Below are 19715 nucleotides of genomic sequence, written 5' to 3' on the forward strand. Positions count from 1 at the left end.
ACTCTTTTAACTCAGGCAGGGCCATACGATACGATGGGATAGAAATGAGCTGAGTGCCCGGAGCCAAATCAATGCAAAAGTCAATATCCCTATCAGGTGGTATACCCAGCAGGTCTGAAGGAAAAACATCAGGAAACTCTCGAACAACGGGCACATAATCAATAGAGGGAACCTCGGCACTAGAATCACGAACATATGCCAAATAGGCCAAACACCCCTTCTCGACCATACACCGAGCCTTCCCATAAGAGATAACACTACGGGTAGAATGACCAGGAGTCCCTCTCCACTCTAAACGAGGCATACCCGGTAAAGCTAAGGTCATAGTCTTGGCGTGATAGTCCAAGATAGCGTGGTATGGTGATAACCAGTCCATCCCCAATATAACATCGAAATCGACCATGTCTAAAAGCAACAAATCTACATGAGTCTTAAGGCCCCCAATCACCACAATATAAGAATGATGGACTCGATTAACTACAATAGAATCACCCACTGGTGTAGACACATAAACGGGAACACTCAATGAATCACTAGGCATAACCAGATACGGTGCAAAATAAGATGACACGTACGAGTAGATGGACCCTGGATCAAATAACACTGAAGCATCTCTATCACATACCAGAATAGTATATGTGATAACCGCATCTGAAGCCTCAGCCTCGAGCCTGGCTTGAAGATGTTGGGCCCCACCACCAGGGGCTCCATCTCTGGGACGGCCTACAGCTGGCTGGCCTTTACCTCTAGCGGCCTGAGTTCCACATCTAAATTCTCTACCTCCACCTCTAGCACCTCTACCCCCACCTCTAGCTGGCTGGGCGGTCTGTGGAACACCTGGTGCATGGACTATATCACGAGGACCCTGCTGCTACAACTGAGTACCCACCAACCTCGGACAAGTCCTCCTGATGTGATCATACTTACCACACTCAAAACATCCACCTGAGTGTTGTGGCTGAGGAAACTAAGACTAACCCTGGCGACCCGAATGACCACCCCGAAAACTTTGGAGTGGTGGTGCACTGATAGGAGCTGGTAGTGTATTGTAGGACTGCTGATCAGGATACCGCATCTGCGGACCACGGCTACCTGAGGCACCGTGAGAAATCTGAAGGGCTGACTGAAAGGGCCTAGGAGGATGGCCTCTACCATATGAATCTCTACCTCCAGACGAGGCACCACTGAATCTACCTATATGATGGGGCCTCTTATCCGACCCATGACCACCTCCCTACGATAGAACCATCTCCACTCTCCTGGCCACATTGGCCGCCTCCTGAAAAGTAATCTCACTCCCAGCCTCCCTAGCCATCTGAAGACGAATCGACTGAATAAGACCATTAATAAACCTCCTCACCCTCTCTCTCTCGGTAGGAAGTATGACAAGAGCATGGCGAGCTAAGTCGATGAACCTGGTCTCATACTGGGTAACCGTCATGGAACCCTGCTGGAGATGCTCAAACTGCCTCCGATAAGCCTCTCGCTGAGTAATGGGGAGAAACTTCTCTAGAAATAGCTGTGTGAACTGCTCCCAAGTCAAGGTTGGCGATCCGGTTGGTCTAGCTAAGCAATAATCCCTCCTCCAAGTCTTGGCGGATCCAGACAAGCGAAATGTAGCAAAATCAACCCCATTGGTCTCAACAATACCCATGTTCCTGAGAACCTCGTGGCAATTGTCTAGATAATCCTGGGGATCCTCAGTAGATGCACCGCTGAAAGTGGAAGTGAAGAGTTTGGTGAGCCTATCCAGCCTCCACAAAGCATCGGCAGACATAGCCGCTCCATCACCGGTCTGAGCTACCACACCCGGCTGAACTGCTCCAACTGACTAACCTGCTGGAGTCTGAATCTGAGGAGCTACCTGCTCCGAAGTGCGAGTAGAAGGAGTCTGGGCCCCTTCTCCAGCTTGAGAGACGGCTGGTGCTACAGGAAGTAAGCCCGCTCGGGTGGCACTCTCCATAAGGTCCACTAATTGGAAAAGAGCATCTTGAAGGACTGGGGTAGCAATAAACCCCTTTGGGACCTGAGCTGGGCCCACTGGAGCTGCTGGAGCTGGAACCTCATCATTAAAGTCAACCTGAGGCTCCGCTACTGGGGCTGCTGCTCGGGGCTGAGCTCTACCCCTACCTCAGCCTTTGGCACGGCTTCGGCCTCGCCCCTTGCCCCTCATGGGAGCTACTGATGGGGGCTCGGGCTGTTAAGCGGTAGATGAGGAAGCTCATGTTCTCTCCATCTGCAAAAGAATAGAGTAAAAATTCAATTAGCATTGAGAAACCAAACCGCACGACGAGAAAGAACAAATGTGAAGTTTGCCTAACTCTATAGCCTCTAGGGGAAAATACAGACGTCTCCGCACCGATCCCTCAGACTCTACTGAGCTTGTCCGTGAATTGTGAGACTTATGTAACCTAGAGCTCTGATACCAACTTGTCACGACCCGGATTTCCCACCCTCGGGAGTCGTGATGGCGCCTACTCGTAGAATCTAGGCAAGCCATGAACTTAGAAATCATTAACTCCTTTATTTTAGAACTTCTTACCAATTATATTAACAAGGGAATAAACAGTTAAATAACAGCGGAATATGAAATTTTACGGAAGTCTTAAATAAATAGAAAACGAAAATGTCTCAAAGACCATCACGTGCCTCTAACCAGAACCTGGTGTCACAATATCCACGGACTACTAAGAGTACTAAATACAACCGTTTGAAAGAAATATAACATTGTTTGTCTCGAATACATGAGATAATAGAATATAAAATAAGAGAGGAGACGCCAGGCCTGCGGATGCCTGCAAGGCTACCTCAGTGTCTCGGTGGACTGAAGGCTGGCTCCCGAGCTACTGCTGCTGACCAAAGGCTACTCCGGTATCTGCACAAAGTGCAGAGTGTAGTATCAGCACAACCAACCCCATGTGCTGGTAAGTGTCTGGCCTAACTCCGGCGAGGAAGTGACGAGGCTAAGACCAGACTCCAGATAAACCTGTGCAGTCATATAATATACAACGGAAATATAAACAAGTAATAACAGTTTAAAAGGGAGGGGGGAACATGCTTCGGGGAAACATACCAATTCTATCAGAAACTTAATAAAGTATGAAAGAACACTCGATGTATACAATCAATATGATAACAATACCGTTGCGGCGTGCAACCCGGTCCCTTATCATTTAACATTGTTGCGAAGTGCAACTCGATCCACATATATAACTGTTGCGGCGTGCAACCCGATCCAATATAATATCTGTTGCGGCGTGCAACCTGATCCACATATATAACTGTTGCGGCATGTGACCCGATCCAATATAATATCTGTTGCAGCGTGTAACCCGATTCACATATATAACTGTTGCGGCTTGCAACCCGATCCAATATAATATCTGTTGCGCCACATATATATACAACCAACAATAATAATAATTAACCGTCCCGACAAGGGAGAAACAACCATAACCAAATTTGATCCAATATCTAACTATCTCAACTATAACTCAACTAGTTTCAACATCTAACTACCTCAGCTATAACTAAACTTGTTACAACACCTAACACGAAGAATCATCAACTTAAGCGTCCGTAATATCAATTAAGAACATAATGCAAGGGAACCTTAACTCAATAATAGCCCGGCAAGAGGAAAACATAATGATCTCTTCTCTTTCTCACTTTTACTTCACAATTCACTGCACAACTCGAGCCAGTGCTCTAAGGTTTTGATTATCACTTATACTTTCACAATTCGTTATACAACTGGAGCCAATGCTCCTCAATATTCATAGGTCACAATTCTTTTCACAACTTTACACAATAAATAGAAATCTTCACCAATGCACGAATAATACAACGGGATCATGAAAATCACAAGATAAGACTCACGATCATGTTTGACACCAACGTATAGATACTCGTCACCATGCCTATACGCCGTACTCGACAAGAAGCAAATAGAAAATAGGACACAACTCCTAATCCCTCAAGCTAAGGTTAGACCAAACAGTTACCTCGATGCCTCGAACACAACTCAAGCTTCAATTATAGCTTTACCCCTCGATTCCTTCGCCAATTCGCTCGTATCTACCCACAAGTTACTTAATTACATCAATAAACGCTAAATGAATCAATTTGAATGCATAAAAAAATGAGTTTTCCAAAGTTTTACCCAAAAAGTCAAAATCGCCCCCGGGCCCACGTGGTCAAAACCTGAGGTTCGAACCAAAACCCGATTACCCATTCCCCCACGAGCTCAAATATGTAATTTGTTTTGAAATCGGACCTCAAATCGGGGTCCAAATCCCCAATTTTGAAAAACCTAGGTTCTACCCAAAACACCCAATTTCCCCCGTGAAAATCATTGATTTGAAGTTGGAATCATGTTAAAAGATGTTAATGATTGAAGAAAACTAGTTAAAAACGACTTACAATTGATTTGGAGAAGAAAGGTTGTTTGAAAAATCGACTCTTATATTTTAGGGTTTTGAAAAGTGAAAATAACTGGAAATCCCGTCTATTTATACCCCTCTCAGACCCCTTGTGCGGACCGCACAAAATGGACTGCGGCCGCACAGGCCTTCTTGAGGTTCTGCGGTCCAGTGCCCTGTGCGGACCGCACGAAATGGACCGCGGCCGCACAGGTCTCCACCGCGAACCGCAAGAAATCGAGCACGGCCGCGAAGGCTTGGCCTTGCTCACCACGGACCGCACAAATCCCACCGCGGTCACGGAGTCCCATTGCTGCCGCGAAGCTTCCACCGCGGACCGCGAGACCTGGCTTCAGAGACCTGCAACTTCTATGAATCTGCAACTTTTTCCTAAGTGTAAAAACATCCCGAAACTCACCCGAGCCCTTGGGGCTCCAAACCAAATGTCATGCTAACTCAAAAACATCATATGGACTTACTCGTGTAATCAAATCATCAAAATAACCTCATGAATATCAAATTAAATCTCGAAATCAATGAAATTTTTTCAAAACTTTTTTAAACATAAATTTTGCAATTCAAGTCCAAATCACGTCACATGACATCCGTTTTTCACCAAATTCCTCAGAAATGTCTTGAATCATATATAAGACCTATACCGGGCGCCAGAACCAAAATATGGGCCCGATACCATCATGTTCTAATCAAATTTCATCTCAAATTTCTTTAAACAATTTCAGAAAATAATTTTCTTTGAAAATTCATTTCTTGGGCTCGGGACCTTGGAATTCGATTTCGGGCATACGCCCAAGTCCTATATTTTCCTACGGACCCTCCGGGACCGTCAAATCACGGGTCCCGATCCGTTTACCCAAAACGTTGACCGGAGTCAAATTAGCTCATTCGATAATCAAAACTTATCATTTTTCACAGATTATCATATTTAAGCTTTCCGTCAACGCGCCTGGACTACGCACGCAAATCGAGGTGACTCTAAATGAGGTTTTCAATGCCTCGGAACACGGGATTTCATTTTAAAACAAGTGATGACCTTTTGGTTCATCACACACGGTCTTGGTTTGATGCCTGATTTTTATCCTTGATGGTGTCTGCCAGACCCATCGCATCAAGATGAATTTCAGCATCAAGCACCCAAGACATGTAGTTTTTTCCCGATATATCCAGGGCTACAAATTCAAGTTTAGAAAGATTTAACATTGTATAGAAAAAAAAAATCATACCTCAGATACTTTCAAAGTATTTGCTCGAGATGACAGAGTCTCATACTGATAACGTGTTATAATATAAAGACTGTAAAGTAAAGACAAGTATAGAGAGAAACTAATATATTATTCGAATTCAAACTGATGTACATAATGAACTGAAATCTCTTCTATTTATAGAAGAAAGGAAGCTGCTGTGTAAGCTGCTACTATACCATATATGGATAATCTTCTACTGAGAGCAATGTTTATCTGCTACTATACCAGATATGGATAATCTTCTATTGAGAGTAATGTTTATCCATAACGGAGTACTGAAAGGATAACCTTATTGTACCAGGTATAGATAATCTTCTACTGGGGGTAATGTTTATCTATAACGGAGTACTGAAAGAATAAGCTCATTGTACCCGGTATGGATAATTTTCTACCGGGGATAATATTTATCCATAATGGAGTATCAAAAGGATAAGCTTATTATACCCGGTATGGATAATCTTCTATCACGGGTAATGTTTATCCATAACGGAGTATCGAAATGATAAGCTTATTATACCTGGTATGAATAATCTTCTACCGGGGATAATGTTTATCCATAACCGGGTACCAAAGTGATAAGCTTCTTCAGGAGGCTTATTTCCAATAGAGTGCTAAATAGATAAACATATTTACGGTGGAGTCCCATATGGATAAGATTCTTTAGGAAGCTTATTTACAACGGAGTACTAAATGAACATCCATAATATAATATATTTATAACACAGTTATTATTATCAAAGTTTGTTAAATTTCTTTAAAAGATGGCGCTGCCAGAATGTTGAGGGTCAAGTACGATAATACCCTCCTGACCAAGTTGTAACTGGATGAACTCTCTTTTATTAGCCAATAAAGATATTTTATTCTTCAGCAATTACAAAAGTACCCTTCTTGACCCGAACTTAAACCGGATGCACCTCTCATTCCCACTTATTAATAGTAGGAATAACATGTGCTATATATACATGCACAATATTATCGAACTATACTTGACAAATATGTAATATCATCTCAATTAAAATTCCCTCATGGTTTGATTTTGTTGGATTATTGTTATCTCTTTATTCCTTTACTTTTTGATTGTTGAGAATTTTAATTTACAACTATTTGGCTGTAACGATTCGACTGGTTATTTTATTTTTTAGAACTCCGTTCCCCTAAATAATACTTTCCGTACTTGCTTTTACTGATTTATGACTTGTGGAGATGGTTGGTTCGGGATTTGGAAGAGTTTGGGTTGAAATCGGAACACTTGGTTCCTTAAGATTTGCTTAAAAGACCAAATTTGACTTAGGTCAACATTTTGAGTAAATGACCTCGGAACCCGGATTTGAGGGTTCCAATAGGTTCGCATGATAATTTCGGACTTGGGTGTATGTCCGGACTGGGTCTTGGATGAACCGGGAGCGTTTTGGCGCCTAATAATGAAAGTTGGTTCCTTGAGAATTTTGAAGTTCTTGAAATTTGGTTTGGAGCGGATTTTTGTGTTATCGAGGTCCGAACAGAATTCTGAAACCGGAAATAGTTCCGTATTGTCATTTAAGACTTGGACGCAAAATTTGGTGTCAATCCAAGTAGTATAAGTGTGTTTCGTCGCATTGGATGTGAAGTGAAGGACTTGAAGTTCATAAGTTTGATTCAATTGGTTTTAGGGGGTGATTCTTAAATTTAGTGTTATTTCAGGCATTTCGAGGGTTCGAACGAGTCTGTTTTATGATTTCAAACTTGTCAGTATGTTCGGGCGGGGTCCCGGGGGCCCCGAGCGTCAATCGAATGAGGCCCGAGTTGAGTTGGAAAAATAGGAAAGAAGTGAAGCTATTAGGTTGCTATTATAACCGCGCCTGTGGTTGGCCAGCCGCAGGTGCGAGACCACAGGAGCGGTCCAACCCTCGTAGATGCGGCCCAAGGGGAGGAGATCAGGAACCGCAGATGCGACTCCTCTTCTGCAGAAGCGGAACCGTAGGAGCGGCCCTGAGACTGCAGAAATGGTCCTATCCATCCCGGTCCAACTTCACAGATGCAGACCTTCCCTCGCAGAAGCGAGACCGCAGATACGGTCCCCAAACTGCAGGTGCGGAAATTGCAGAAGGCAGTGCCTTCATTTAATACTGGAAATGTGTCATTTTTGACACTTTTCATTCAATTCTTGGGCGATTTGGGAGCTTCCAAAGAGGGGATTTCGGCCTAGCATTGTGAGGTAAGTTATTTCTACATATTGTGAGTTTAATACATAGTTTAGGGGTAGATAACACCTTGTAAATTAGTAAAAATGGTGGGTTTAGAGTAAAACCTAGAGTTTTGATAAAAACAAGATTTTACCACGAAATTTGTTATGGAATGAAGTAAAAATCATATATTCTTAATCCTTAGGTTATGAGTAACAAATTCCCTCGAGAATTTCCGGAATTCGAGCACTTGGTCCCGGGGATAGATTTTAGGAAACTTGTATTTAGGGTTGAAAAATTACTTTAATAGTTAGAATATGAACTCTCGAGTGTGTATTGATTAGTTCTTACCCCATTTGATTAGTTTTGGATCGTTCGACTCCGAATTGATTATTTGAGCGCGTTCTTGCTATTGGAAGTAAGCTTTGGAGCAATGTGAGTTTCCTTTATAACCTTGTAAGAGGGAATTATCCCTGTAGGAGAAATAACTGAATATTTGCCACTAATTGCGGGGGCTACGTACGCACGAGGTGACGAGAGTCCGTGCGTAGCTACTATTATGCTTAAGTACGGATAGTCTAGGACCCAAAATCATGTTTTACTTGCTGTATTTGTAACTCTATTGTGAATTCCAAATTTGTAAATCATATTGAACTTGGCAAATGGATTTCTAGAAAGTTAAACATCACTTTCTTGACCGTTACAGATAAACTTGACATTTCTTTGGATAATTGCCTTCCTGATAAAATTATGGATTTATTGTTTGACAATGTTTATCTGTGTATGATCGCGTCGCACGTATGATTCGTGAGCGGGGTAATAGATGCATCAATGGTTCGCGCCGTTCGACCCTCCGACAATGCACATTTTATTTTATGTTGGATCGGACCGTACGACCTCGGCATTATTTGCGCATGCTACTTTCCTGGTACTTTCTGTGATTTGAACTGTCTAAAATTCTTTGGAATATGGATTGTTAACTGAAATGTTATTTATGAAAAAGCTTGCCACTTCCTGCTATCAACTGTTATTTACTTATGACATCCATGCTTAGCGTAACACTTAAATTATATTATTTTTGACCCTAGTATGTGTCAAGTCGACTCATAGTCACTACTTTTTCGAGGTTAGACTGGATACTTATTGGGTACATGTTGTTCATATACTCATACTATGCTTCTGTACTTAAATGTACAGGATCTGAGGCAGGTGCATCTAGCTACAAGTCCGACACACGTTTCTGATACTTGACCGAGATCTCACGGTGAGCTGCCCCCTTCTGAGCCATTCAGCAGCATACCGAAGTTTCTCTTCTTTTGTTGTTATTATGTACTATATATTCTGTTTCAGGCAGTAGGCTAGTGGTATTCTTTTGTACTCTATACTAGTTGCCCTACTACTTGTGATACTAGTCCCTGGCACACACTTTAGACTATTATTTTGGGATGTATTTATATTATTACAAACTTATCAATTATCGACTGTTTAAAAGCTTAATTGTTAAGAAAATATGGGGATGCGTTGGTAAAATGATAAGGATTCACTAGTTGATCAAGGTTCGGTTGACCGACAATGATGTTGGGCGCCATCACGACCTTTAATGGAATTTGGGTCGTGACATTGGCTTTGTTTTGTAGTTCACACGTCTTTAAAAGTTACTAAAGTGTTAAAGTTTAAAACTATGATGTTTTCACGCGCATGAAAATTGTAACGATCCGACCGGTCGTTTTGAGCTCTAAGCGCGTCATTCGGCGATTTGAGGACTTGGGTAGCTCAATTTGATGTTTTATAACTTGTACGGATGATCGGAATTGAATTCCAGGAAGTTCGGAGTTGATTTGGAAAGAAAATTCTAAATTCGGAAGCTTTAAGTTGGAAGAGCTAACCAGGATTTGACTTTTGAGTAAATGACCTCAGAATCGAGATTTGAAGGTTCCAATAGGTTCGTATGATAATTTCGGACTTGGGCGTATGTTCGGGTTGAGTATCGGGTTATCCGGGGCATTTTGGCGCTTAATATGGAAAGTTGGCATTTTGAAGGGTTTAGAATTTCTTGAGTTTGATTTGAAGTGGACTTTGGTGTTATCGATGTCCGTTTGAGGTTCCGAGCCTTGGAATAGGTTCTTATCATGATTTGTGCCTTGTGCGTAAAGTATAAGGTATATTTGAATTAATTTTAAAGGTTTAAATATTTCAAATAAGAAAAAACTTAATTAATAAATAAAATTTTAGTTGATTTTAAAGTTCTATCTATTTTCCCCGTGTGAACATAATTTTTAAAGGAAAAAAATGAATAGCACAAGCTTTTAGAAATCACGTAAATAATATTTAAAAATATATATATTTGAGTTATAAAATAGAATCCGAGCAAATAAATCATAAGTTTATGAAATGGTAAATGTTAAATTGTTGATCCTATTTAGCTAACTCACCAAAAAAAGAAATCATACAACAACAATAATAACTAATCCAATATAACTCACAAAGTGAGATTTTGAGAAGGGTAGTGTATACACATAATATATTTTATATTCTACCTTTCTTCAAGTTTGTATTTTAATCAAGTTGACCCTTAACAGTATACATTAATGATTTTTTTTCTATTTTCTTACTCAATTCTTTCATTGCTAGTAGTCTAACAATAATGACAATGTCGCGCGCGCAGATCCTGATGCCTCGCCAGCGCCCAGCTGCAGGCCCATTCCAACAGCGCCTCGCGCACAGACCCTGATGCCAAGCACCAGTGCCCAGCCTCAGGCCAGCACATCAAGTGTCGCGCGCGCCCACAGCAACGCGCGCGCAGACCCTGACCCGCAAGACAAAGATGCTGCCATCGGACTTAGTTTTTCCTTGTAATAATCTAAGTCCTTTTCATTGTAATCATAGACTAGTTTTCATCATTTTCATTTCAGTGTGCTTCTACAGCCTTATTAGGACTAGTCTTGTAATGTTGGTTTATTTTTTTTTAAGCATTATTAAGGGGGACCAAACAATCAAACATTTCAATCAGCATTTTCTGGTGTCTCTCCCCCTCGACACCGCATCATTGTAATCAGTATTTTCATTCAGCAATAAAATCATCATAATCATTCAAAACCCAATTCTCTCTCAGCTTCCGCAATTTGCTCACGACATTGGTTTTCCCGCACGGCACTGACAATCTAGTCTAGCGTGCGGCGAGGACCTCATTGGCGGATAGCAACCGCACTGACATCGGTTGCTTAGCCTTACGTTGCCCTTCCAAAGATCATCAGGAAGGCGTTGCGTAACAGTTGGTTTGCATCAACTTAAAAAATAATTTTACTTATATGATGAATTAAAAAAAAGTTAAATGTTTTTCTGAATTAGTGATAAATTCAAATACTTAATTATTTGTTCTTAATATTAAACAAAATAATTTATTATTTGTTAATTTAAATTTTTAATATTATCTTATACCAAATTTTAAATATGTAAATATAATTTACTTTTATTCAATAAAAATTTATGTTTGTAAAAAGTTGGACTTTGTACTTTATTTTTGTAGAAGCTATATCAATTTGGTTGAGAGAAAATGTAGAAACTCTCTTGACTATTAATATGTTCATATATCGGAAGCTAAACCCCTTGATGAGAACAATCTTACTATTCGTTTATCCATATCTTGGATGCAAAATAGAACATGAGAGAGTAAGATTTATATTAGGTAGATTATTTATGATTGTAAAATTTTAATTATTAGGAGTTTCATATACTTTAAACAGTAAAGATTTAATAATTAAAATTTTATTTGATTTTAAACTCATAAATGTTAGGAATATAATTAAAGGACTATCTTGTCCAATATGAACTCTTTTTTCAAAGGATAAAACATGTGAGTGATATTTCGCTAAGAGACTTCGTTTTTTTAATATAGTATAGATAGATATATGATTGTAGCGAAGTGAGGAAGACAAATGAAATGGGACTTTATACTTAACAGCCATTTCAACCCAATTGCGTTGGATTGGAAGAAGGTAATGGCTAGGCTAGCTAAAAGAGAAAGTAACCTACCATAAAGTTTCTCCATTTGTGTCTTCACTGTAATGATCTGATCGGTCATTTTGAGCTTTAGCACGTCGTTCGGCAGTTTGAGACTATAAATAGCTTTACTTTAGGTATTATGACTAGTACGCGTGGTCAAAATTGGAATTTCAGAAGTTTAGAGTTGATTTGGAAAGAAAATTCTCATTTCGGAAGCTTTAAGTTGGAAGAATTGACTAAGGTTGGATTCTTGAGTAAACGACCTCGGAATCGGGATTTGAAGATTCCAACAGGTTCGCATGATTATTTTGAAATTGGGCGTATGTACGGATCGGGTTTGGATGACCCGGGAGCGTTTCACCGCCTATTGTGGAAGTAGGCATTTTGGAAGAATTTCATAAATTTGGGTTGAAGTGCATTAGTGTTATCGATGTCCGTTTGGGTTTTTGAGTCTGGGAATAGCTCCGTATGATGATTCTGATATTGGGAGCACGTCCGAAAGTGGATTCGGGGGTCCTTAGGTTATTTTGGGGTCATTTGGCGAAAGCTAGAAATTTGAAGGTTTTTGAGAAGTTTGACTGGAAGTGGACTTTTTGATATCGGGAGCGTATTTTGATTCCGAAATTTGGAGTAGGTACGTAATATCTAATGTGACTTGTGTGCAAAATTTGAGGTCAATCAGACGTGATTTGATAGGTTTCGGCATCGAATGTAGAAGTTTGAAGTTCTAAAGTTCATTAAGGTTGAATTTGGGGAACGATTCATGATTTCGGTGTTGGTTGATGTGATTTGAGGCCTCAAGTAGGCCCGTGTTATGTTATGGGACTGGTTTGGGTGATTGGACGAGGTTCCGGAGGCCTCGGGTGTGTTTTGGGGTGATTTCGAACTAAATTTGAGTTGTATTGGACTGTTGTTGCTGGTGTCTAGTTTCCTTCTTCGCGAACGCGAGGGAAGTTCTGCGACAGCGAAGAGGAATTTGTGGGGCTGCTGGGTTTGGCCTTCGCGAACGCGAGCCAGTGCACGTGAACGCGAGGCAAGAGCTGGACAAGCCTTCGCGAACGCGGCCAGTTGGCCTACGTGAATGCGTAGAAGAGAACGCGAACACGAAGGGGCGGGACAATTGGCCTTCGCGAACGCCGTCGAAGGGTCGCGAACGCAAAGAAGGATTTCTGGGCATGAGGTTGTAGAGCTTCACGAACGCGAGGGTTGTGCCGCGTTCGCGAAGAAGTGTCGGGCTGGGCAATGAGTTGTTTTAAAACGGAATTTTGGCCATTTTCACTTCATTTCCTCAATGGGAGCCGGTCTTGGAGCGATTTTGGAGCTTCATCTTCATCATTTATGTCAAGGTAAGTGATTCCCACCTATTGCAAGTTAAATACTTGGAGTATATATGGATTTAGACATGAAAATTTGTAAAATTTTGGGATTTTGAAAAAAAACCTAGAAATTAATATTTTTGGATTTTCACCATGAAATTGGATACGGAATTTGGAATAAATTATATATTTTTGTTCGTCGTGTGATGAGTAAAGTTTATCTTCAAAAATTTTCAAAATCCAGGCACATGGGCCCGATGGTGATTTTTTATCGACTTTTCAAACGGAGTTGGAAATTGTTATAAATTGGATTATAAAGATTATTAGAGTATATATTTATGGATTTGCACATTTATTGACTAGTTTTGGAGCGTTGGGCATCTGTTTGAGTTGTTAGAAAGGCTTAGGAGCCGGATATGGAACTTCGGAGCGAGGTAAGTCTCATTTCTATTCTTTTAAGAGGGAATTAACCCCATAGGTGAATTGAATTAATATGTGTTTCTAATTGTGGGGGGCTACATACGCATGAGGTGACAAGAGTCGTTGCGTAGCTACTATTATGCTTATGTTCGGGTAGTTTAGCTAGGACCCAAATCATGTTATATTTGCGATATTTGCATATTTGTTAATTTAATTGTTAAAAACTTATTGGAACTTGATAAGGAAATTGTAAAAGGTTAAACTTCACCTACTTGAGTTTTGGACGTGTCATTCGACCGTTAATGAGAATTTATATTTTTTTGAATATTAGCCCTTAATAAATCTTGAATTGGTTGTTTATATATGTTTTCTCTTGTTGTGGAGCGGGCCGAACGCCTCGGTAGCAGATAGATGCATCTATGGTTCATGCCGTTCGATCCTCGGCAGTGCACAATTTATATTTATGTTGGATCAGGCTTTATGACATCAACATAATTTGTGCATGATTGATTTGGTTGCTCTGGAATTCATAATAATTGATATTACTTCATTGGCCTGAGATATAATGGTAAATGATAAAAACAAAAATGAATTTGGAAATTTCTTATTAACAAAGAATTATTTACTTACTTCATGATATTGAGTTTACCGTCGCTCTATACAATTCATGCTTAATCATATCATCGATATTTTTATTACAGCCCATAGTAAGTGTTGGAGTCGACCCCTCGTCACTACTTTTTCGAAGTTAGATTGGATACTTACTGGGTACGCGTTGATTTACGTACTCTAACTACACTTGTTGCACACTTTTGTGCATGTACATGTGTGTCTAGTGGCTCTCTGAGATCAGACGCATGATTATTTGCGTGGACTTAGGTGAGCTGCATTTCCACATTTCGATCCGCAACCAGCAGAGTCTCTTTCAGAGTTACTTATGTATTTTCCAGTCTAATTTGTATTCCGGACAGATGTTGTATTTTATTTTATGTTCCTAGTTGATGCTCATGCACTTGTGACACCAGATTTTGGGGTGATTATGGGTTGTTCAGTATTGGAATTGTTAAAATATTATTATTTACTCTGTGAATTCCATTTTTTACTATTTAATAATTGAAGAAAATTATGATTGCAAAAATACTAAAATGAGAACCAAATTAATTAATTATTGTAGGCTTAACTGACATTGGTGTCCGGCATCATTACGACCTTTAATGGAATTGGGCCGTGACATTCACTCTCTATTGTAAAAACTTACCATAAATTCAGAGTTAATTATTAGTACATATTTTCACCTTATTAAATAATTCAATAAGTTAATAGGTTTGATTTAAACACAATACATTTTTGTTTAAAAGCAAAAGGAAAAAGCCGGGTCGGGGCGGACTGCAAGTCTTCTCTTATGAGATGATTGGAGGCTGGGGAAATGGCAGTCTTGAAGAAGGGCCTGCCTTCATCGGGTAAAAAGAACATACAAAAGTACTGTGCATTTGTTAAATGACAAATGAGTGAGTGCATAAACTAGCTGATGCTTTAGTCAAATGTTATTTAGTTACAAATGAATTTGAATAATTGAAAAACACATTCTCAAATAACAAGATTTAACGAGACTTGTTAATCGAAAAAAGTCTAATTTTAGAGCCTCTTTTGTCGGATCGCCAAACCCATTGCCGGGAATATAAATTAAAAAATTAATGCAAGCTGAGCTAATAACTAAAAATAAAGAATCAATCACATGGAATTATATTCCTTGTAAATGAGGGATTTACAGTGAAAATTACATAAAATCCTAATTAGGAAAATAAATTAGTAGAACTGAATTAACTGAAAACGAAATCAAGGCTAGCTAACCTAAGAACAACAACAGGTAATTGAACTGAAACTACCCCTAAATTCTCCAATATCTAATTAGGCTGATGAACTAGCATTTCATGTAATCAATTTCTTGACTTGGTCAACGCTTTGTGAATGTTGGAATTCATGATTCTTGTCTAGGTCTTCAAGGAACACTTTGGGAACCAAGCAATTGTCACTTGAGTATAACTTCTCCTGAATCAAGGGCGATCCAACAAGTTTTTGCAAATCTGGTGTTTCATATGATTTCCCATTCTCCTGCTAATTAATTACAAATGAATTAATATAACAATTGCTAGCATATATAAATGTCTCATTCTAATAATCCCTAAAATAAAATTTTAATTTTACAAATGCTCTTGTCATGAGGAAAATGGCCATGTATGTATTAACTTGTATACACTGACATATAAGGTAAAAACTACATTGAATGTTACAAATGGAAAAAAAATTCACAAACATATATAGAAACAGAAGGTGGTAATATTTACCTGATGTGATCCAATGAATTCAAGAAGTCCAACTTGGGCTTGCAAGAACTTAACATACTTAAAAGTAGCTTGAAGCATTTCAGCAGTGTTCATTCTGTGTCCACCAGGTATCAGCTTCCCTAATTCTTGCGTTTTCTCAGTAATCTTCTTTCTCCTTTGTCTCGCCGCTATGCTCTGTGCAGACATCTTCTTCTCCTTTTTCTCATGGCAGCACCCGCTATTAAAAACAGGCGGACTCGGAAACTCCAACTGTGGCATAGGAATATTTTCTGGAAATGAAAACGATTGATAGATTGGCCCATTGGACAAATTACCCTCATGAGTTATTATATCTTGATGATGGCAGTTGTCTAATTGAAAGACTTTTTGCCGTTTTGGATTGCTCATCTGAAAATCAGAGTAGTACTCTTGGATTTCTGGCACGATACAATTTGGTTCCATTAATATTGCTGGGAAAACAAAATCGCTGGAGTCGAAAAATGGATCGAAATAGCAAGCCTCTGGTTTAGGAAAGCTCTGGTCATAGTTGAAATCAAAAAGAAACTCGTTGAGTTGTTGCATATTTGGTTCCAAGTTGGAGTTGGAGTTGTAGCTAAGACTAGCCATTAACAACACAGTACCGGCCCTTTAAACAAAAATACAAAATACAAAAAGAACAGCTTGAAGCTTGCATGAGAATGTGAGGGTAAGAGTAGTAGCTTAGTTAGAGTGCAAGAACTTAAAGTGGTTGATGGTAAGAAATAGTTACCTTATTGAGACGAGAGAGATGAGGAATTAGATACTGTGTCTTGATGAATCTCTGCTGCTTTTTCTCACTTGTTGAACAACAGTAGACGTTTTTTTTTTTTTTTTTTACTTGTGGTTGACAAACTAATAATAATAACAGTAATAGGACTAATTAATTAATAGGTGACGGCGGAATGGGCAGTTACTGGTAGAGTTAATGGAGGATAAGTTTTAGGGAATGTTAACTGATCCTCTAATTATGTGCAGATTTATTAGGGGCTCTCTCAACCGTCTCAACCTTCCTTTTTTCACTCTAACATTTAATTAAGAGAATACAGTAAATCATTATTAAAACTTTAGGAATCAAAACTGCTACAAAAAATTAACGTCCACCAAATGATTAATAATTTTATTATGGTTAAAAAGATAAAATTGTGTATTAATTAATTAACTGCTAGCATGATTTAGTGATACTTATTTAATTTATAAGGATACATATTATATATTTATTAGATTGATAATAATAAACACTGAATATGAGTAACTGTGTGTTTTCTCCAAAACAGTTTTTGGATGCTCAAGAACTCCCTTGAACAAATATATTTCGCTAGTTAAATAAGTTTTCTTGCCTTGATCAATCAGTGCATATTTTACTCACGGGGTAAATGGAGGCGTATCTTTCCCTTCATTTTATTAGGAGTAACAAGATACAGTTTGGTTCTACTTGTTTATAGTATTAGCTTTTGAGATATTAATAGAATAATCCACTTAAATATGTCACCTAAGAGGTTCCTTAAATAAAAAAGGTAATATGTTAAGTAAAAGAAAGTTGAGTTTTCAATTTCGTGGTTAAGATTAATTAAGGGAAATTAAAAAGAAAACGTGCACCAAGAAAAACCTAGCCAATTGCGACAATTAAAAAAAGAATCTATAGAAACAAACAAAAAATGAGCTAGAAATTGAATGATCATAAGTTTAACATAAGGACATGCAAAATTACAGTAGTAATGAAACCAGAATACTTGAGATAGTGAGATCTTGTCTTGAGTGTGGAATATGATTTCCTTTTGTTGCTGAATAACTGTAGACAGCTTTTGGGGCTGACATCCATTTTTGGTCCAAAACTAGGTTGTTTTCTGGTACAAAACAAAGCATTTGTCCAACCAAAATTTTTTTTTGAGTCAAAACAAAACCAATCAAACTGACCTCCCACAATAGGCCACAGAATTTTAACATTATCATTCCGATCCTCTTTTTCCATATTTTTTTTTAATCATAAAATTTGGCCTCATTTTCTCTCCCTATTCTTAGTTCAATAACTTTCAACTTTGGATAAGTCATTTCATCTTACACCTGTTCTCATAATTTTAAAAATTCCCTACTTTATATCATCGTATTTGCTTATATTGTTGATGTACTTTGTTAAAAAAATTCATCGTATTTTTTTTTTAATCTGATGCATACTACCTTTGACCTTTTGATAAAGTACGTGCAAAACGGAGCCGGAGTTTTACAACGTGGTGGATATACTTCCATCAAAAACATAATATGTTTTCTTCTGTTTTTCCCCTATGAGCTTACTCGACTATTCCTCTCGAACTCCTAACCTCACCAACTGTAACAAAAAACTCTTATCCATCCAATACAACTCACTTCCTCACAAAAAAAAAAAAAAAAGGTATTTTTTTCTATAAAAACATTTCTAAAAAAGAAAAAACACTTCCAAGATGTGTCCAAATGCCACCTAAACAACATTTACTTAGGGAAGTAACTGCGAGTAGTGCAGTTAAGGTAAGCTTAAGAATAGTAACAAAATCCTAATAATGAGGAGGGTCTTTCTCTCCTTCAACCGTTACTTGTGCTTGAGGTTTTTACCCATTCCTTTTTTGTTTTACTGAGTCTGATGGTCTGTAATATCATGGTAAATATTTATTTATTTTTCATATTTACACCAAATTAAAAAATTATTAGATTGAAAATACATATCACATAACCATAATCGAGTGAGAAATATTTGCACGAAAAGATATATCTTGTATTCGTTGTCTTCATGTAAAGAGACAAACTTTATAGTAAGAACAATATAATTTACATAAACCTCCTATAAATTTTTCCCTAATCGTTTTCATAATACAAAAACTCCTCGTATTCCCCAGTTATTTGTTAGCTCAGTGTCAAGTTGGTTACAGTGTAAAAAATGACGACGAGAACAAGCATCACTATCTAGTCTTCCCCCGTCAAGAATCAGTGTTTCACTTATGCATAGGCTTTGTTAGATATACCTTTAAGATCTCCTCTTTTTCGATAAGACAGGTAAGAAAAGTCAGAATTCAGAAGGCTTAGCAGTTTGGACAATTTCTGAAGAAAAAAGAATTTTGAAACAATTCATGGTAAAAAAGAGAAGAAGAAGAAGATGATATCATAATGTTTACAACAGATTTATGGGTGTTTTTTAACTAGAGAAATATATAACTTTCTGTGCAAAACGTTTTCAAATCACTTCTTAAAAAATGTATTTTTGAAAGGAAAAGAAAAAACACTTTCTGGTGAATACTTACCCACATTATAGGGAAGTTTATTTACTAGTACCCTAATTTAATGAACACACAATTTTAAAAAATTATATAACTAAAATATTAAAGAATGTGTTTGAGTTTTAAAGTAAAAATTTAACGTTAAAGTGTAAATTTAAAAATATATATGAATATTTGACCTTTTTATGCTTTATTTTCTATTTCATATAAAAATATAATAAAATATACATGTAATTAAAATTCATTATTTTTGTATAAAGGTTAAGTGATGATTCATAGAGCATCGTGCCATACAGTACCCAGTCATTAAATTAAGCTATAATTTTTGTTTGTTATGACTAATATGTAAACTCTGAATATCATTATTATTTTCAATCATGCAAAAAACAAATAAGAATCCTTGGTGGCTATTGGGGTTAGAAAAGCACATTTTTTATGAAAAGAAAAAGAAAACTCTTTCGGCAAGTTGGCCTCATCGAAACAAAAGCATATTAATTATCTATACTATATTAACTTTAAAGTTCAAA

General features: G+C 38.1%; 1 protein-coding gene across 1 annotated transcript; it reads right to left on the minus strand.

The window, feature by feature from the left end:
- Positions 1-15435: 15435 nt before the first annotated feature.
- LOC107812238 (transcription factor bHLH53-like) lies at positions 15436-16782 on the minus strand. The gene is made up of 3 exons (XM_016637293.2): positions 16677-16782; positions 15929-16553; positions 15436-15695 (listed from the first exon to the last, which is right to left on the minus strand). Exons 2-3 carry the CDS (start codon positions 16532-16534, stop codon positions 15513-15515), a joined length of 789 nt encoding a protein of 262 aa, XP_016492779.1. The 5' UTR covers positions 16535-16553; positions 16677-16782; the 3' UTR covers positions 15436-15512.
- Between the last annotated feature and the right edge of the window lie 2933 nt (positions 16783-19715).

The sequence above is a fragment of the Nicotiana tabacum genome, chromosome 1 (genome assembly GCF_000715075.1).
Source record: "Nicotiana tabacum cultivar K326 chromosome 1, ASM71507v2, whole genome shotgun sequence".
Lineage (NCBI taxonomy): Eukaryota > Viridiplantae > Streptophyta > Magnoliopsida > Solanales > Solanaceae > Nicotiana > Nicotiana tabacum.